The sequence below is a fragment of the Muscardinus avellanarius genome, assembly GCF_963383645.1.
Source record: "Muscardinus avellanarius genome assembly, chromosome: 2".
NCBI classification, from domain to species: domain Eukaryota; kingdom Metazoa; phylum Chordata; class Mammalia; order Rodentia; family Gliridae; genus Muscardinus; species Muscardinus avellanarius.
In genome coordinates, this window is record NC_137787.1 from 119,418,065 (window position 1) to 119,439,150 (window position 21,086).

Here is a 21,086-nt window from a genome sequence, read left to right on the forward strand (position 1 = left end):
CTTTAAAATCCTTATCTACAGCTCTTTGTGGTGGCGCATGTGGTTGGGAGGCTGAGACCAGAGGATCACACAGGTTCAAAGCCAGCCTCAGCTATTTAGTGAGGCTCTCAGCAACTTAGTGAGACACTGTTTCCAAATAAAGTATAAAAAAAATGAATCTGGGAGTATAGCCTGGAGGTAGATAGCCTCTAGGTTCCACCCCTAGTACCACCAAGAAAAAAAATCCTTATCTACAATCATATCTCCAAAAACTTGTGTTTTCTGGGATTACAAGTGTACGCCACCATGCCTGGCTGAAGACTTTGTTTGTATAAGAAAATATTTATAGGTCCCTGTAGTTGGACTTTGCGGTCTTTGAAGGCCATTATTCAGCCTACTACATGAATGGGCATACAGAACACACAGAATGGTGGTTGGTCAAAATAACTTTAGCTTTCTGGATAGAGTCAAGAAAGATGTTATGTGTGTGCCACTGGGGATTGAATCCAGAGGAACTCTACCTCTGAGCTATACCCCCAGCCTGATTTTATTTTTTATTTGGAAAGAGTCTCATTGAGTTACAGAGGGCCTTGCCAAGACTGGCTTCAAACCTGGAATCCTCCTGCTCAGCTTCCCAAGTACTGGGATTATAAGCCTGGGCCATTAAGCCCGGTTAGATTTTAAATTTTCAGAAAGATTTAATTGTGGATTTACTTGGGAGCCAGGGAATACAAGCAAAAAGCAATTAAAAAATTACAAACTGGGTGTGGTGGCGCACACTTGTAATCCCAGCATTCAGGAGGCTGAGACTGGAGGGGATGGCTGTTCAAGAACAGCTTCAACTACTTAGGCCCTCCGGAACTTAGTGAGACCCTGTTTCGAAATACAGTATAGCCGGGAGTGGTGGCGCACGCTTGTAATCCCTGCGCTTGGGAGGCGGAGACAGGAGGATCGCGCTGGTTCGGAGCCAGCCACACTGGCTTAAGAGACCCTGTTTCCAAATAAAAATATAAAAATAGGTCTGGGAGTGTAGCCCGGACATAGAAGGGCTTCCAGGAACCCCAGTACCACACACACACACAAAAAAAAAAAAAAAAAAAAAAAATATATATATATATATATAATAGGGCAGGGAGTGTAGCTTGGAGGTTAAATGCCCCTGGGTTCCATCATTCCCAGACCCGCAAATAAATAAAGAATAAAAAAGAAAAAAATTACATGGAGCCAGGCATGGTGGTGCATGCTTATAATCCCAGCATTTGGGAGGCTGAGACTGGAGGATCACGGTTTTCAGACAGCCTCAGCTACTTAGGCCCTTTGCAACTCAATGAAACCCTGTTTAAAAATAAAGAATAGTCGGGCGTGGTGGTGCATGCTTGTAATCCCACTCTTGGGAGGCTGAGACAGAAGGATCGCATGGGTTCGAAGCCAGCCTCAGCTACTTAGTGAGGCTTTCAGCAACTTAGTGAGACTCTGTTTCCAAATAAAATATAAAATATGTCTGGGAGTATAGCCCAGAGGTAGAAAGCCTCTGGGTTCCACCCCCAGTACCACCAAAACAAAACAAAAAAAACCAGCATAAAAATAAAGAATAAAAAATAAGGCTAGCTTAGAGATAGAATGTCTGTGGGTTCCAACCCCTGTACCACACACACACACAAAAAAAGAGTTTGAGAAAGTTGATATGGGGTGGATGTATTTATTTTTGAAAAAGAAAGGAAAGACAGGTGTGGTGGTGTAATCCCAGTACTTGGGAAGCTGAGACGGGGATCACAGGTTCGCAGTCAGCCTCAACTACTTAGTAAGGCCTTCCAAAACTTAAACCATTTCAAAATAAAGAATAAAAATAAGGTTGGGGGTGTAGCTCTGAGGTACAATGCCCCTGGGTTCTATTCCTAGTACTGCAAAAAAAAAAAAAAATAAATAAATAAATAAAAAAAAGTTACATAGGAGCCAGGGAATACAAGCAAAAACAATTTAAAAAAGGTGAGAGTAAGGGAAATTAGGATTTAGATTATTTTATTTAATTTAATGGAAAGTTTTTCCCATTTGTCCAGTGTCTTTTTTTTTTTTTTTGTGGTTCCCATTTAAATTTGTAAAAAGATTTATCTGTATTTTCAGTGTTAAAGTTTAGAGGACATACTATGTGTTGGAAAGGCAGTTGTAGTGGTGGAAGTGTACTGTACATGATTACTGAAAATAGTTTGTAGCTGGGCATAGTGGTACAGTGGTACATGTTTGTAATCCCAGAACTTTTGAGGCTGAGACAGGAGGATTGCAGGTTCGAGGCCAGCCCCAGCCACTTTAGTAAGGCCTCTGCAATTTAGTGAGACCTTGTTTCAAAATAAAGAATAAAAAATAGGACTGGGGGTGTAGCTCCAAGGTAGAATGCCCCTGGGTTCAACCCCCAGTTCCACAAAAAATAAAAGAACAAAACCCCCAAAATTGAATGTTTGTTTTTCCGCGGAGGTTAGCGTGTAAACTAGATGAAATGATGGATCACGGAATGTATATCACATCATTCTTCCAATAAAGCAGACAAAAATACCTTTAAAGATAGTTTCAATTAGAATAGTAGATTCATTACTAACATTTTTATTCTTTGTCCATTTTCCTGATAGGTTCTTTGGCATGGACACAAGTTCAGTGGGAGCAGTAGAATTGACGGAGCAGTCTCCTGTTTTATTAGGGAGTACGGCCATGGCAACTAGTCTCTCCAATGTAGGGAATTCCTTTAGTGGTCCGCCTAATTCATTAGTGTCTAGATCTAATAAGTTTCAAAACTCATCGGTGGAAGATGATGATGACGTTGTTTTTATTGAACCTGTACAACCTCCCCTACCTTCTGCACCACTGGTAACTGATCAAAGAACTCTAACATTTACATCAGCAAAAAATGAAGAACTACAAGGAAATGATTCTAAAATTCTTCCTTCCTCAAAAGAGTTGACTTCTCAGAAGGGCAGTGTAAGCGAGACAATTGTCATTGATGATGAAGAGGACATGGAAACTAATCAAGGGCAAGAGAAAAATTCCTCCAATTTTACTGATCGTAGACCTCCTGAGACTAAAAACAGAAGTAATGATGCGGATTTCTCCACTTCTAGTTTTTCTAGAAATAAAGTCAATGCAGGAATGGGTAATAGTGGTATTACCACAGAACCAGACTCGGAAATTCAAATTGCTAATGTTACAACCCTAGAAACAGGTGGAAACTCTGTGAATGACAGCCAGTTGGAAAACCCTGATGGAAGGGACATGAACTTGATGATCACGCATGTAACATCCTTGCAGAATGCCAACTTGGGAGATGTTGCTAATGGACTGCAGTCAAGTAGTTTTGGTGTTAATATCCAAACATACACCCCATCCTTAACTTCCCAGACCAAGACTGGAGTAGGACCTTTTAATCCTGGTAGAATGAATGTGGCAGGCGACGTATTTCAAAATGGAGAATCTGCAACTCATCACAATCCTGGTAAGCCGTATGTATGATATTCTATCTCATGTAGGATTTAACCTGATGGCTGATTTTTTAAAAGTCACTGGCATAAGCTGGGCATGATGGCATGGCGCACTTGTAATCTCAGTGTTTGGGAGGCTGAAACAGGTGGATTGTGGTTTGTGAACAGTCTTAGCTACTGCTTAGTTATGCCCTTTGCAACTCAGTGAGACCCTGTTTCAAAATAAAGAATAAAAAAATAGGGCTGGGAGTGTAGCTCGGAGGTAGAATGCCCCTGGGTTTCACCCACAGTACCAAAGGGGGGGGGGAAGTAATTTGCACTACATTGTATAGTGTTTTTTTTTCTTCAGTACTGGGGATGGAACCCAGAGGCATTTTACCTCCGAGGTACACCCCCAGCCCTATTTTTTATTCTTTATTTTGTGATGCTGGGGATGGAACCCAGAGGCTTTCTACCTTCGGGCTATACTCCCAGACCTATTTTCTATTTTATTTGAAAACAGGGTCTCAGTTGCTGAGGGCCTCACTTAAGTAGCTGAGGCTGGCTTTGAACCTGTGCGATCCTCCTGTCTCAGCCTCCCAAGCAAGGGGATTACAAGCGTGTGTCACCACGCCCGGCTTATGGTTGACTTTTAAGTTTGAAATTTTAACTAAAAAGAATTGTAAAACTTTTTCTGCAGATTATTAGAAAATTAATTTATGTTGAAAGTATTAAAATAATTTTTATATTTGGCATTTTGTCATGTATTACTTTATTCTAACAGACTTTTACTAATATTTTAAGATGTAAATTAGAGGACAAAAAGATAATTGGCACCCATAAAGGATAGTTGTATAATAAATTATATTTAGATTTGTTTCTACTTTCCTTGTGTGTTTATTCATAATTTTTAAAGAATTTGCTAAGATTCTTTCTTTTTCTTTTTTTTTTTGCAGAACTAGGGGTTGAACTCAGGGGTATTCTATCTCTGAACTACACCCAACCCTATTTTTTATTCTTTATTTTCGAAACGGTCTAAGTTGCAGAAGGCCTCACTAAGTAGCTGAGGCTCTTTGCAGATCTGAGATCCTCCTTTCTCAGCCTCCCAAGTACTGGGATTATAAACATGCACCACCATGCCCAGTTTATTCTTTATTTTGAAACAAGGTCTCACTAAGTTGCGGAGGGCCTCACTAAGTAGCTGAGGCTGGCCAGGAACCTCTGATTCTCCTGTCTCAGCCTCCCAAGTATTGGGATTACAAGCGTATGTCACCAAACCTTAGTGCTTTACTTCTGATCTCATTTTTTAATTTTCTTTTTGTGTGTGTGTGTGTGGTACTGGGGATGGAACCCAGGGGCATTCTACCTCTGAGCTATATCCCTAGCCCTATTTTTATTCTTTATTTTGAAACAGGGTCTCACTTAAGTTGCAGAGGGCCTAAGTAGTGAGGCTGGCTTCGAACCTGTGATCCTTCTGTGTCAGCCTCCCAAGTACTGGGATTACAAGTGTGCACCACCACACCCAGCTCTGATCTCATTTTTCCAGAAAGCCAAACACATCTGTTTTTTAAAAATCACTTTAAAGGATGATATGCCAAGGGTGATACACATTTAACTTTTACAACTAGAATTCAAGGTCCTTGTGTTTATTTTTTATTGTTCTATATTAATTTTTAATTAGGACTTCATTAATGCTGTTCACTTTTGAAGATTGGTATATTTTTTGACTATCTGATATTTTTTTCTGTGAGTGCCCTACTATGAAAAATTCAAATACATTTAAGAGTTCTGGCCTTTTCATAACCGCGGCTATATATGTGCCTCTCTTCTCTTTCCCAAACTTGTGTATGTCCCTTGTGTCTATCCCATTCTTTCATTTTAGCTTTCTTACATGAGGAATTGTGGAGGATAATCTGAGGCAACTAAAACTGAAGCAGTGTTGAATGCTTTGTGATGTAATAGTTATTTTCCTATTATTTGGAAAGTAAATTTTGATTGGTGCTGGGAATTGAGCACATAGGTGTTCAACCTGTGAGTTACAACCCAGTAGTGTTTTACTTCTGAGCTACACAATGAGCCTTTTTTTATTTTCTTATTTTGAAATAGAATTTACTGAGTTTCTTAGGCTATCCTCGAACCTGTAATGCCCTTGTCTAAACCTCCCAAGTACTGGGAATACAGACATGTACCACCTTTCTCTGCAGTTGTATGTATGTATTTTTGTAATCATAGGAATCGAACCCAGGGACATTCTACTTCTGTGCAATATCCCCAGCCTTATTTAATTAATTTATTTTATTATTATTTTTGGTGATACTGGGGTTCCTGGAGACACTTCTCTGGGCTACACTCCCAGACCTATTTTATATTTTTTTATTTGAAAACAGGGTCTCTTAAGCCAGCGAGGTTGGCTTTGAACCTGCGCGATCCTAATGTCTCAGCCTCCTAATTGTGGGGATTACAAGCGTGCACCACCATGCCCGGCTCTCCTATTTTGTTTTTTTAATTTAATTATTTATTTTTTGCAGTACTGGGGATGGAACTCAGAGGCATTCTACCTCTGAGCTGCACCCCCCAGCCCTATTTTTTATTCTTCATTTTGAAACAGGGTCTCACTGAGGTACAAAGGGCCTCCCTCACTAAGTAGTTGAGGCTGTTCTAGAACAGCAATCCTCCTGTCTCAGCCTCCCAGGTGCTGGGATTACAAGCCTTTGCCAACAAGCCTGGCTTATTTATCTGTTTTGGTGGTGCTGGGGATTGTTTTTGGTGGTACTGGGAGGCATTTTACCTCCAAACTATATCCTAGTCCTACTGTAATTTTTATTTGTTTTTATTTTATTTGTGGGTCTGGGGATGGAACCCAGAGGCATTAGACCTCCCAGCTACACCCCCTGCCCTATTTTTTATTCTTTATTCTGAAACAGGGTCTCACTAAGTTGCAGAGGACCTCACTAAGTAGCTTAAGCTGTTCTTGAACTGCCATCCTCTGTCTCAGCCTCCTGAGTGCTGGGATTACAAGTGTGCGCCACCACGCCTGGCTTTGTATTTCTTATTTGGAAACTGGGGTCTCATTAGGTTGCTGAGAGCCTTGATAAATTGCTGAGGTTGGCTTTGAACCTGTGATACTTCTATCTCAGCCTCCAGAGTACGGGTTTTACAAGTGTGCACCACCACACCGGTTATTTGTTTGTTTATTTATTTGTTTGTTTATTTATTTATTATTTTTGTGGTACTGGGGATGGAACCCAGAGGCATTCTACCTCCGAGCTATACCCTCAGCCCTATTTTTATATTTTATTTGGAAACAGAGTCCCACTAAGTTGCTGAGAACCTCACTAAGTAACTGAGGCTGGCTTTGAACCTTTGCGATCCTCCTGTCTGAGCCTCCCAAGTACTGGGATTACAAGCGTGCAACACCATGCTCTGCTCTAGTCTTTTCATTTTTGAAACAGGGTCTCACTGACTTGCTAAGGGCCTCGCTAAGTAGCTTAGGCTGTCTGCAAACTGTGTTCCTCCTTTCTCAGCCTCACAAATGCTGGTATTACAAGTGTGTGCTACCACACCCGGCTCTGTTTTTATTTTTTTATTTTTTATTTTTTTGGTGGTACTGGGGGTGGAACCCAGAGGCTTTCTACCTCCGGGCTATACTCCCAGACCTATTATATTTTATTTGGAAACAGGGTCTCACTAAGTTGCTGAGAGCCTCACTAAGTAGCTGAGCCTGGCTTTGAACCTGTGCGATCCTCCTGTCTCAGCCTCCCAATCGCAGGGATTTCATGCGTGCACCATCATGCCCGGCTCGTTTTTATTTTTTGGAAAGGGGCTTTCCTAAATTCCTTAGGTTGATCCCAAACCTGTAATACTCCTGTCTCAGCCTCCCAGATACTAGAATTATATGCACGTGTCATCACGCCTGGCTAACATGAACATTTACTAGTATTCCTGATTATTTCTTTAGCTTATATTCCTAGAGGTGGAGTTACTGGCCAAAGAATATTAACCCCAGTCCTCTGAAGATTTCGGCTTAAAAATACATAAGTAAGCTGGGCGTGGTGGCACATGCTTATAATCCCAGCATTTGGGAGGGAGAGACAGGAAGATCTGGGTTCATGGCCAGCCTTAGCTACTTAGTGAGACCCTGTTTCAAAAAAAAGAATAAAAAATAGGGTTGAGAGCAGGGCGTGGTGGCGCACACTTGAAATTCCCGTTCTTGGGAGGTGGAGACAGGAGGATTGCGCAGGTTCGAAGCCAGCCACGCTGGCTTAAGAGACTTTGTTTCCAAATAAAAAAGTATAAAAATAGGTCTGGGAGTGTAGCCCGGAGGTAGAAGGGTTTCCAGGAACCCCAGTACCACTAAAAAAAATAGGGTTGAGGGTGTAGCTTGGAGGTAGACTGTCCCTTGGTTCCATCCCCAGTAGTTAAAAAAAAAGAGAGAGAAAATTATATACATACACATATATATGTATATATACATACATATATACATATATGTATGTATATGTATATAGTTATATATTATATATAGTATATATATATATAGATACGTAAACATATACACATCCATACATGCACATATCTAGCATATTGGGTTTTTCTTTTTTTTTTTTGCGGGTCTGGAGATGGAACCTAGGGGCATTCGACCTCCGAGCTACACCCCCTGCCCTATTTTTTATATTTTGAAACCAGGTCTCACTGAGTTGCAAAGGGCCTCACTAACAGCTGAGGCTGTCCACGAACTGTGATCCTCTGGTCTCAGCCTCCGGAACGCTGGGATTACAAGTGTGGGCCACCACGCCTGGCATATTGGTTATATTTTGTGTGTATGTGTCTGTTTGTGATACAGGGATTAAACCCAGGGGCATTCTACCTTAGTGTTAGCCCCAGCCTGATTTTATTTCTTATTTGGAAACAAGGTCTCACTAGGTTGATAAGAGTCTCACTACTTGCAGAAGCTGTCCTTGAACCTTCATTCCTCCTGTTTTAGCCTACCAAGTGTTAGGGTTATAGGTGTTTGCCACCAGGCCCAGCTTGGTTTATTATTTTAAAAGAGAAGTTTTTATTGCTTAATTTGCCATCTCTTGTTTCTTCTAAGTCTCCAGTATATATGTATGATTGTGTACGCATATATATGTGTGTGTGTATCTGGGTCCGGGTAGTAAATAAGAGCTTTTTTTGGTACTGGGGATTGAACTTGGGCATTCCATATCCAAGCTACAGCTCTACCCCTGTTTGTTTGTTTGTTTGTTTGTTTGTTTGTTTGTTTGTTTGTTTTTGTGGTACTGGGGATGGAACCCAGGGGTATTCTGCTTCCAAGCAATAACCCCAGCCCTATTTATCTCTGTCTGGCTGTCTGCCTGCCTGCCTGCCTGCCTGTCTGTCTGTCTCTCTCTCTGTACTGGAGATGGAACCCAGGGGCATTCTGCCTCTGAGCTATAACCCCAGCCCTTATTTATTTTTTTCTCTCGGTCTGTCTGTACTGGGGATGGAACCCCAGGGGCATTCTACCTCTGAGCTACACTCCTAGCCCTATTTTTTTTTTTTTATTGTTTATTTTGAAACAGGTTCTATCCTACTGTCTTGGCCTCCCAAATGCTGGGATTACAAGTGTGCCCCACCATGCCCGATTTGAATTTCTTTTTTTTCTTTGTTTTTTTTTTTTTTTTTTTTGAGGGCCTAGGGATGGAACCCAGGGGCATTTGACCTCTGAGCTACAACCCCAGCCCTATTTATCTTTCCCTGTCTGTCTGTCTGTCTGTTTCTCTTTCTCTCTCTCTCTCTCTCTCTCTCTCTCTCTCTCTCTCTACTGGGGATGGAACCCAGGGGAATTCAACCTCTGAGCTACAACCCCTGCCTATTTTTTATTCTTTATTTTGAAACAGGGTCTCACTAATTTGCAGATGGCCTCACTAAGTAGCTGAGGCTGTCCCTGAACCGTTATCCACTGGTTTCAGCCTCCTGAATGCTGGGATTACAAGCGTGTGCCACCATGCCAGGCCAAGAATCGTACTTCTGTTTCTGTTTGCCCAGAATGGGGTGAAAGAGAATACTCATAAGAAAAATGTAAACAAACAGGAATATCTTGCTTTTGCATGTATGAGCAGTTTTTTCTTTTTTCTTTTTTTTTTTTTTTGGCGGGTTTGGGGATGGAATGCAGGGACATTCAACCTCTGTGTTACACCTCCTGCCCTACTTTTTATTCTTTTATTTTTGAAACACGGTCTCACTAAGTTGTGGAGGGCCTCACTAAGTAGCTGAGGCTGTCCCAGAACCGTGATATTCCAGTTTCAGCCTCCTGAATGCTGGGATTACAAGTGTGTGCCACCAATCCTGGTTTATGAGCAGTTTTTATTTGTAATAGAATAATGCATTGAGTTGTAAAATTTTGGCTATTTTTACTGTTTTTTTTTTTTTTTCTTTTACCATGAATTGTGGTTTGGATAAATGTAATTGCTATCCCTTTTTGACTCTATGGAATTGATGGTTTGTTTTTTTGTTTGTTTGCTTTTGTGGGTGCTGGAGATTGAACCCAGGGGCATTCTATACCTGAACTATACCCCGAGCCGTATTTTTATTTTTAACTTTTTTTTTTTAACTTTTTTTCTTTTTACTTTTTTTCAACTTTTTTTTCTTTTTTACTTTTTTTTTTTTTGCGGGTCTGGGATGGAATTCAGAGGCAGTTGACCTCCGAGCTACACCCCCTGCCCAATTTTTTATTCTTTATTTTGAAATAGCCTCACTGAGTTGCAGAGGGCCTCACTAAGTAGCTGAGGCTGTTTGCGAACCTCAGCCTTGTTTCCGTCTCAGCCTTCCAAATGCTGGGATTACAAGTGTGTGCCACCACACCTGGCTTATTTTTTACTTTTCTTTTTGTGGTACTGGGGTTCCTGGAAACCCTTCTACCCTCTGGGCTACCATACACACACACACACACACACACACACACACACACACACACAACACACACACACACACACACACACACATTTTTTTTTTTTTTGAAACAGGGTCTCTTAAGCCAGTGAGGCTGGCTTGGAACCTACGTGATCCTACTGTCACGGGGATTACAAGCGTGTGCCACCATGCTCAGCTTATTTTTTACTTTTGAAACAAGGTCTCACCAAGTTGCCGAAGGCCTTACTAAGTAACTGAGGCTGCCTCTGAAACTGTGATTCTTTTGTCTCAGTCACTCAAGTATTGAGATTATAAGTGAGTGTCACCGCACTGGGAGAATTGAGAGTTTTAACATAATTTGGTCCCTTTTGTTTCTAAAATTTTGTTGTTGTTGTTGTTGTTTGAGGAAGCCAGAATGTAAAAGTAGGGAAATGTAAGAGCTTACATATAGATAAAGGAGATGTTCTATTGTTGTTTTGATATTTATTTTTTGTGGTACTGGAGATGGAACCCAGGAGTATTATACCTCCGAGCTACACCCTCAGCCTTATTTTTTATTTTTAATTTTGAAACAGGGTTTCACTGAGTTGCAAAGGGCTTGCTAAGTAGCTGAGGCTGTCTGTGAACTGTGATCCTCCTTGGCTTAGCCTCCCAAATGCTGGGATTACAAGCATGCACCATCACGCCTGGCTTTTTTTTTTTTTTTTTTTTTGGTGGTACTGGGGTTCCTGGAAGCCTGTCTACCTCTGGGCTACACTCCCAGACCTATTTTATAGGTTTTTTTAAATTTGGAAACAGGGTTTCTTAAGCCAGCATGGCTGGCTTTGAACCTGCACGATCCTCCTGTCTCCGCCTCCCAAGTGTGGGGATTACAAGCGTGCGCCACCAGGCCCGGCTTTGTTTTGATATATATACTTGGTGTGAAACTTTATTGAAAAATGTAACACTTTTTTCCAGAATCTAGGCTATAATGCCCTTAGGTTGAAATGGAGTTCTTAAAATATGTATTGAAAAGATAAGCCTACAGAATCAAAAATGGTTAGGAAAGCCAGGCAGGGTGTGGTGGTGCAGGCTTGTAATCCCGGCATTTGAGAGGCTGAGACAGAAGGATTGTGGTTCCCAGACAGCCTCAGCTACTAGTAAGGTTCTTTGCAACTCAGTGAGACCTTGTTTCAAAATAAAGAATAAAAAATAGGGCTGGGGGTGTAGCTCGGAGGTATAATGCCCTGGGTTCCATTCTTAGTATCAAAGGTGGGGGAGGGGAGAAAAAGGTTAGGAGTCAAGATTTGTGTTTCAAAAGTTTCTGTTCCTTCTGGCATATGCTTGAAGTGTCATGTTTGACTGAATGTCCTTGTTTTCTCCACAGAGGTTCCAGACTTACTTGGCTTACCACCCCTTTTCAGAAAAAACCTTCTCACCTTCTGGAAATTACCCTTTGAGCATGTAAAGAAAAATGCAGCGTTGTCTGCATGTTGGCAAGCCTGTGCACTATACATGGGGTGGAGTACTGGGATTACAAGCATGCATCACCATGCCCAGCTCTAGGTTTTCTTAATAAATTCTTATTAAGAGCCAGATATTCTCACCCCCAAATTTATACCTCTGCTGTATTACTGTTTCATTAATATCTTAAACTTACACCAAATAGGAAATTAAAACTATTTCTCTAATACAAACTTCAATTTGTATAAACAGCTTGATTTCATTGCTTTTCTTTCTGTGTTTCACTTTTAAGATTCTTGGATCTCTCAGTCAGCATCATTTCCCCGGAATCAGAAACAGCCAGGGGTGGATTCTTTATCTCCAGTGGCCTCGCTCCCTAAACAGATTTTCCAGCCTTCAGCCCAGCAGCAACCTACTAAACCAGTCAAAGTCACTTGTGCAAACTGTAAAAAACCTTTACAGAAGGGACAGACAGCTTACCAGCGGAAAGGATCAGCTCACCTCTTCTGCTCAACTGCCTGCCTCTCTTCCTTCTCTCACAAGCCTGCTCCAAAGAAACTTTGTGTTATGTGTAAAAAGTAAGGTTTACCTTAAGTGTAATAACATGGTTGAATATTGGTGCTATACATTTTTTAAGAAAACTGAGTAAGTGTCTTAGAGGGGAATTGTCATTTTGTGTGTGTGTGTGTGGTACTAGAGGTTTGAACTCAGGATTCTACCTTGGAGCTATATCACCCAGCTTTACTTTTCATTTTTTGTTTTGAAATAGAGTCTTGCTTGGTTGATAATGAGTCTCACTACTGCTGAGACTTAAACTTTTGATCCTTTTGTCTCAGTCTCCAAGTCCTGGGATTACAGGGGTGCATCACCACACCTAGATGAATTACAGTGTTTTATTTTATTTGCTTATTTTGGTACTGGGGCTTGAAACCAGAGGCATTCTACTTTTGAGCTATATACCACTTACCTTTTTTATTATTTGTTTTGAAACAGGGTCTTGCTAAGTTGGTGAGGGTCTCACCAAGTTGCTGAGGATGATTCCAAACCTTTTTTTTTTTTTTTTTTTTTTTTTTTGCAGGTCTGGGGACGGAACCCAGGGGCATTAGACCTCCAACCTACACCCCCCTGCCCTATTTTTTTTATATTATTTATTTATTGATTGATGGTACTGGGGTTCCTGGAAACCCTTCTACCTCCGGGCTATACTCCCAGACATATTTTATATATATATATATATATTTTTTTTTTTTTGGGGGGGGGGGAACAAGAGTCTCTTAAGCCAGCATGGCTGGCTTCGAACCTGTGTGATCCTCCTGTCTCTGCCTCCTAAGAGCAGGGATTACAAGCATGCGCCACCATGCCCGGCTTTATTCTTTATTTTTGAAACCAGGTCTCACTGAGTTGCAGAGGGTCTCACTAAGTAGCTGAGGCTGCCTGCAAATCACGATCCTCCAGTCTCAGCCTCCCAAATGCTGGGATTACAAGCGTGTGCCACCATGCCCGGCTAGATTCCAAACCTTTGATCTTCCTGTCTCAGTCTCCCAAATACTGGGATTATAGGCATGTGTCACCATACCTAGCTTTATTTATGGTATTTTAAAAGTAGATATGCCACTTTCTTTTTCTTTTTTTCTTTTCTTTGCAGTACTGGGGATGGAACCCAGGAGCATTCTACCTCCGACCTACACCCTCTTCCCTATTCTTTTTTTAATTTTGAAACAGTTTTACTAAGTTTCGAGGGCCTCACTAAGTAGCTGAGGCTCTGAGAACTGTGATCCTCTGGTCTCAGCCTCCCAAGTGCTGGGAATACAAGCATGCACCACCACAGTGCCTTACATTGTTGCAAAGGGCCTCACTATGTAGTAGCTGAGGCTATCCTCGAACCCGGATCCTCTGTCTCAGCCTCCCAAATGCTGGGATTACATGTGTGCACCACCATGCCTGGTTCTCTAGCCATATCATTGTTGTTGTTGTTGTTGTTGTTGTTATTATTATTATTTTTTTTTGCAGTGCTGGGGATGGAATTCAGGGGCATTCTACCTCTGAGCTACACCCCCAGGCCTATTTCTTATTCTTTATTTTGAAACAGGGTCTCACTGAGTTGCAAAGAGCCTCACTTTGTAGCTGAGGCTGTCCGTGAACTGCAATCCTGTGTTCTTACCCTCTTGAATGCTGGGATTACAAGAGTGCGCCACCACGCCTGGCCAGCCTTATTATTTATTTATTCATTTATTTATTTGTTTATTTTTGCGGAACTGGGGATTGAACCCAGGGGCATTCTACCCCTGAGCTGCACCTCCTGCCGAATTTTTATTCTTTATTTTGAAACAGGGTCTCACTAAGTTTTGGAGGGCTTCACTAAGTAGCTGAGGCTGGCTGCCAACCTGTGATCCTCCAATCTCTGCCTCCTAAGTACTGGCATTACAAGCATGCTCCATGGCCTGCATTATTTCTTTCTTTAGAGCTACAACCCCAGCCCTGTTTTTTAATTTAATTTTATTTAATTTATTTACTTTTTGTGGTACTGGGGATGGAACCCAGGGGCATTCTACCTCCGAGTTATACCCTGGGTCCTATTTTTTAGTTTTTCTTTTTTTTTTTTTTTTTTTTTTTTTTTTGGCGGCTGGGGATGGAACCCAGGGGCCTTCTACCTCCGAGCTATACTCCCTGCCCTATTTTTTTAATTCTTTATTTCGAAACAGGGTTTTCCTAAATTGCAGAGGGCCTCACTAAGTAGTAGCTCTATCTGTTCACAAATCATGATCCTCCAGTCTGAGCCTCCTGAATGCTGGGATTACAAATGTGCACCATCACACCCGGCCACGGCTATTTTATTTTGAAACAGAGTCTTGCTAGGTTGGTGAGAGTACTTGCTGCTGTTCTTGAACCTGTAATCCTCTTGTTTTAGCCTCCTGAGTAATGGGATTATAGGCATGTGTCATCATGCCTGATTTAAGAGAAAAATTTAATAGTATTAAAAGTTTTACTTCTCAGTCTTTATTTTCAAGAGTTTATATTTTATTTCCATGAGTTTGTAAATAGTAAAAGTGATTTTTTTGTCCAAAAGTGGTGTTTTCGATGATTCAGTCTATGGAAGTAAAAATGTCAGTTATTAACTCTAAATTTCTTAAGAATGAAATTTTACTTTAAGTTATATCTTTTAATTTTCAGAGATATAACTACAATGAAGGGAACCATTGTGGCTCAAGTGGATTCAAGTGAGTCCTTCCAGGAATTCTGTAGTACATCTTGTTTATCTCTCTATGAAGACAAACAAAATCCTACTAAAGGAGCTCTAAATAAGTCAAGATGTACAATCTGTGGGAAACTAACAGAGGTTTGTATTTTTATAGTTTATTACTTAGCTCCACTAAGTTCCATTTGAATGTATACCCATTTTAGGCTGGCTTCGAACCTGTGTGGTCCTCCTGTCTCCGCCTCCCAAGCGCGGGGATTACAAGCGTGTGCCACCACACCCGGCAATATATTTTTAATCATAGTATATTTCCTTCAAACTGAGAATATGTAAAAAATTGTCTAATAATTATCCCATTCTCCCATAAGAAGATGACATAGAAAAATTATGTAATTACCTCTTTTTGCCTGAGATTGGGATCAGTCATGGGAAAAATTAGTATTGAGGTTGGCTTTTTCTTTTTGTGTTTGGTACTAGGGCATGAACCCAAAGACATTTTATATCGACATTCTCAGCCCTTTTATATTTTTATATTGAAACAGGGTTTACTAAATTGCAGAGGATGGTCTTGAACCTGTAATCCTCCTGTTTCAGGCTCCCAAGTACTGGAATTAAAGGCATGTGCCAGCACACCGGTTTGATTTTTCTTTTGTCTAGTAATATATTTTGTTAAGCATGTAGGCTGACTATATAGGAAAGACAACAAAGACCCTTCTGGGAAGTGTTACATGGAAAGATTTTCTTTTTCTAATTGTGCTGGGGATTGAACCCAGGAATAGTGTACCTCTGAGCTTTTTTTCTGTGTGTGTGTGTGTGTGTGTGTGTTGCGGTACTGGGGATGGAACCCAGGGGGATTCTACCTCCAAACTACACCTCCAGCCCTATTTTTATTATTTATTTTGAAGCAGGATCTCACTGAGTTGCAAAGGGCCTCACTAGTTGCCAACTTGCTGAGGCTGTCCTAGAACTGCAATCCTCCTGTCTTAGCCTCCCAAGTGTTGGGATTATAAACTTGTGCCACCATACCTGGCTTCTGTGTTTTTGTTTTAAAACCGTGTCTCACTAGGTTGCTAAGGGCCTCACCCTGTTGCTTAGGTGTCCTTGAACCTGTGATCCTTCTGTCTCAGCTCCCAAGTACTGGGATTTTAGGCATGTACAACCATGCTCAGCTGCCTTCCTCCTGTTTTAAAAAGCAATATATTTATTTATTATTCTTTTTGGAGTTGTCTAAGAGTTTTCAAAATGATTTTTGAAGAGATTTAATCTCACCAATTTCCACACATGGTTGTTTCCTGTCATTTCTGTATACTCCTTCAGAAGTTCATAGTGATATTACTGGTGGGTTTTCTTTTTCTCAATTCTATAAGATGTTCCTATGTGTATAAAAATATTTTTTTCTTTTCGAGCATTGGGGTTTGAACCCAAAGGCATTCTACTTCTGAGCTACACCCCCAGCTATATTTTATTTTTATTTTTAAACCAGGTCTCACTGTGTTGCTGAGGCTGTCTGTCTTCGAACCTTCAATCCTCCTGTCTCAAGGCTTCCAAGTACTGGGATTACAAGGGTGCGCCACCACACCAGGAAAAATAGAGTTCATAAAACTGTGAAATGTATTTTACTTTTACTTTTCCCCAAATGAACTTTACTGGGGCGTTTTCCTTTTTCTTGGATCACCATATTATTTAGCTACTTGAAGACATGTGTTTTATTTATTTATTTATTTATTCATTTATTTATTTATTTATTTATTTTTGTGGTACTGCGAATGAAACCCAGGAGTTTTGTACTTCTGGGCTACACTCCTAGAAATATTTTATATTTTATTTGTAAACAGGGTTTCACTAAGTTGCTGAGAGCCTCCCTAAGTAGCTGAGGCTGGGTTCAAACTTGTATGATCCTCCTGTCTTAGCCTCCCAAGTCCTGAGATAACAAGCGTGTGCTACCATGTCCAGCTGAAGACATGTGTTTTACAATTTCTGTTTAAACCAGGCTTTTTGGTGCATGCTTGTAATCCAGGTGCTTGGGAGGCTGAGACAGGAGAATCACAGGTTTGCTGCCAGCCTCAGCCACTTAGTGAGGCTTTGTGCAACTTAGTTAAACCCTGTTTCAAGATAAAGAATAAAAAATAGGGCTGGGGGTGTAGCTTGCAGGTAGAATGCCCCTGGGTTAAATCCCCAGTACTACAAAAAAAAAAAAAAAAAAAAAAAAGAAAGAGTGAGAGAGAGAGAAAAAGAAAACAAAAGTTTGTTTAATGCTGGATGTAGCCGGGCGTGGTGGCGCACGCTTGTAATCCCAGCATTTGGGAGGCTGAGACCTGAGGATCGCGGTTCGTGGACAGCACTCAGCTACTAGTGAGGCCCTCTGCAACTCAGACCCAGTTTCAAAATAAAGAATAAAAAATGGGGCAGGAGGTGTAGCTTGGAGGTTGAATGCCCCTGGGTTCCATCCCCAGACCCGCAAAACAAAACAAAACAAAACAAAAAAACATGCTGGATGTGATGGTGCATGCTTGTAATCCGAGTACTTGGGAGGCCGAGATAGGAGTATTGTAGGTTTGAGGACAGCCTCAGCAATGTTGTATGACGCTCATTAACCTAGTGAGATACTGTTTCAAAATAGAGAATAAAAATTAGGGCTGAGGGTGTGGCTCATTGTTAGAATCCTCAGTACAGAAAAAAAAAAGAAAAAAGAAAAAGAAAGTTATTTTTATATTTTTCTTTCAGATTCGCCATGAAGTTAGCTTTAAAAATATGACGCATAAGCTATGCAGCGACCACTGCTTTAATCGCTATAGAATGGCCAATGGTCTGATAATGAACTGTTGTGAGCAGTGTGGAGAGTACTTACCCAGCAAAGGTGCTGGGAATAATGTCCTGGTGATTGATGGCCAGCAGAAGCGATTTTGCTGTCAGAGTTGTGTCAGTGAATACAAACAGGTAATTCATACATCATTACAATTTGGGCATTCATTTGAATGTGTTTGAAAGTGCTGTAACAGTTTTGCTTTGATAGCATTTATTAACCAGGTTTGTCTTGGAGTAATTTAATTTTGTTTATCTTCATAAGATGGTGATCTGTATGAGGTGAATATAGAAATATGTATAAATTATTGAAAACACTGAGATTTTATATCTAATGGGAGTACTAGTATGGTTCCTCTGTGTGTGTGTGTGTGTGTGTGTGTGTGTGTGTGTGTGTGTGTGTGTGTTAATGGGTATTGGATCTGGGGGTGCTCTACCCCCAGCCATTTTTATTTTTTATTTTGAGACACTTTCTGGCTTAAGTTGCCCAAGAAAGGCTCCAACTTGAGATGCTTCTGTAAGCAGTTCCATGTAGCTGGATTATAGGTCATTGCACCTGCTTATCTTTTGAATTTTCTTCTTTATTGGAGTTGGAGAGGGCTTAGGAATACAGTTTTTCAAATTGCTATAGTTTGTGAATGGTTACCTTGTTCATATTTACATTTTTAGGTTAATTTTAAGGTATTTTGGATTCAGTTTATTCTTATTTGGTATTGGAGGCTGAACCTACGGACATTCTACCTTCGAGCTATACACCATTCCTATTTTTTATTTTGCAGTAGGCCTTGCCACATTGCATAGAACGCACTGTCCTTCTGTTTCCTCCTATTACCTTGTGGAGGCTGGCCTTGAACCTGCTGTTTTCCTCCCTACCCCTTGCATGCCTGGATGGGTCAGGCTTATTTATTTATTTGTTTATTTGTGGTCTGGGGATGGAACCCAGGGACATTCGACCTCAGAGCTACACCTCCTGCCCAATTTTGTATTCTTTATTTTGAAACAGGGTCTCACTAAGTTGCAGAGGACCTCACTAAGTAGTTGAGGCTGTCCGCGAACCACGGTTCTCCAGTCTCAACCTCCCAAATCATGGGATTACAAGTGCGTGCCACCACGCCCGGCTTGGCCAGGTTTATTCTTGAATCTGTGTGTTGCAAGTGCACATTATAAGTCTCCAGTCAGTGTGCACTGGGCTGTGACACCATGTAACTAGCACTGGGACAGGGTGCAGGTGTATAGCTTGCTTTGGGGATCTAGGGTAGACCCCTTTCCCTCCCTCCCTCCCTCCCTTCCTTGTCAGCGGAGCTTGATCCCAGGGGCTTTCTTCCTCTGAGCTATACCCCCAGCCCTATTTTATTGTTTTAAAACAGTATCTCTCTAGGTTGCTGAAAGTTCAGATGTAGTTTGTAGGTAAAATGCTCTTGGGTCCAATCCTCAGAACAACAACAACAAAACCAAAAAAAAAAAAAAAAATTTAAGAGAAGTGTTTCTCTTATTTTTACTTTTTCCTCTTGGTTTCTGATTTGCTTATTCATGTTACTTTGAAAATTTACTTTTTTATGTTTCCTATTCTTTTTGAAACATTAAGGATATATATATTATTCAATGTTAGTTTCCCTTTATCTTAGAAAAAAGGCAGCTTATATGTGTTCTGTAGCTTCCATTTTTCACTTCACAATATATTTCAAAATTGTTTCCCATCAATATATAGACTTTTCTCATTCTTTTATGACAGCAGGATTAAATTTATAGAAAATTTTTAGCTTCAGCCGGGCGTGGTGGCGCACGCTTGTAATGCCTGTGCTTGTGAGGCTGAGACAGGAGGATTGCACGGGTTTGAAGCCAGCCTCAGCTACTTAGTGAGGCTTTCAGCAACTTAGTGAGACCCTGTTTCCAAATAAAATATAAAAAAAAGTTCTGGGAGTATAGCCTGGAGGTAGAAAGCCTTTGGGTTCCACCCCCAGTACCACCAAAAAAAAAAAAAAAAAAAAAAAGAAAATGTTTAGCTCCATTAAAAATTAAATTATAGAAAATTGCAGTTAAATATTTGTATGAGTGTATTAGGCCTTTTATAACAAAATTTCACAGGCAGGGTGACTTAAACAACAGTTATTTATATTCCCCAACTCTAGGGACTGGAAGTCCAAGATGAAAGTGCCATCACAGATGCTTTCTTAGCCAATTGTAGTGGTGCACACCTGTAGTCCCAGTAATTGGGAGGCTGAGGCAGGAGGATCACAAGTTGGAGGATAGCCTCAGCAAGTAGTGAAACTCTCATGAACCTAGTGAGACCCTGTTTCAAAATAAAAATAAAATACAGGTGTGGTGGCACACGTTTGTAATTACAGTACTTGGGGAGGCTGAGACAAGGAGGATCACAGGTTTGTGGCCAACTCAGCTACTTAATGAGGCCTTTTGCAACTTAGTGAGATCCTGTTTCAAAATAGAGGATAAAATATCAGGGCTGTGGGTATAGCTCCGAGGTAGAATGCCCTTGGGTTCCATCTCCAGTACCATAAAACCAAACCAAACAAAACAGAGCTGCGGATATAGCTCAGAGGTAGAGTACCACTGAGTTCAATCCCTAGTACCCCTTCCCCCTCCACACACACAGTCCTTTCTTCAGCCAGAAAAGGCCTTTTCTTCATTTAGAGACAGTGCCTTCCTCTGTGTGTGGATAAGGAGAGAGAGCCTTCTGATGTCATTTTTCATGTGTGTGTTGCTAGGGATTGGACCCAGGGGCATTCTACCTCTAAGATATACCCTCAGCTTTATTTTTTTATTTTGAAATGGAGTATCACTGAAATCGGTGACAGCCTCAATAAGTTGCTGAGACTGTCTTTGAAACTGCGATCTTCTCTTAGCCTCCCAAGTACTAGGATTACAAGGATGTGTCACCATACCAGGTAGAATGTACTTGAGTTAATCCCCAGTACTAGAAAGAAAAAAAGAAAAAAATTATAATACTTAAAACAGATACTTGCACGGTGGCACATGCCTATATATTTTTTATTTTTATTTTTTGGTGGTACTAGGGGTGGAACCCAAGAAGCTTTCTACCTCCGGGCTATACTTCCAGACCCATTTTATATTTTATTTGGAAACAGGGTCTCACTAAGTTGCTGAGAGCCTCACTCAGTAGCTGAGGCTGGCTTCGAATCTGTGCGATCCTCCTGTCTTTGCCTCCTAAGTGCAGGGATTACAAGCGTGCGCCACCATGCCCAGCTGGCACATGCCTATAATCCTAGTACTTGGGAGGCCTAGACAGGAGGATCACAAGTTTGAGGTCAGCCTCAGCAATACAGCAAAACTCAGTAACCTAAGGAGACCCTTTA

The 21,086-nt window shown here is 41.0% G+C and overlaps 1 protein-coding gene across 4 annotated transcripts in view; it reads left to right on the forward strand.

The window, feature by feature from the left end:
* ZMYM2 (zinc finger MYM-type containing 2) overlaps positions 1-21,086 on the forward strand; it is a gene marked incomplete at both ends in the record, with an annotated part of 113,028 nt that overhangs the window by 25,509 nt on the left and 66,433 nt on the right. For 2 of the 4 annotated variants that reach the window (XM_080690122.1, XM_080690121.1), the window contains 4 exons: positions 2,601-3,457; positions 12,049-12,334; positions 14,928-15,093; positions 17,677-17,889. In XM_080690122.1, the coding sequence (XP_080546248.1) occupies positions 2,611-3,457; positions 12,049-12,334; positions 14,928-15,093; positions 17,677-17,889 (1,512 nt within the window). Of the gene's footprint in view, positions 1-2,600; positions 3,458-12,048; positions 12,335-14,927; positions 15,094-17,676; positions 17,890-21,086 lie in introns of those variants that run through there. The other 2 variants (XM_080690123.1, XM_080690120.1) reach the window with 2 other exon arrangements.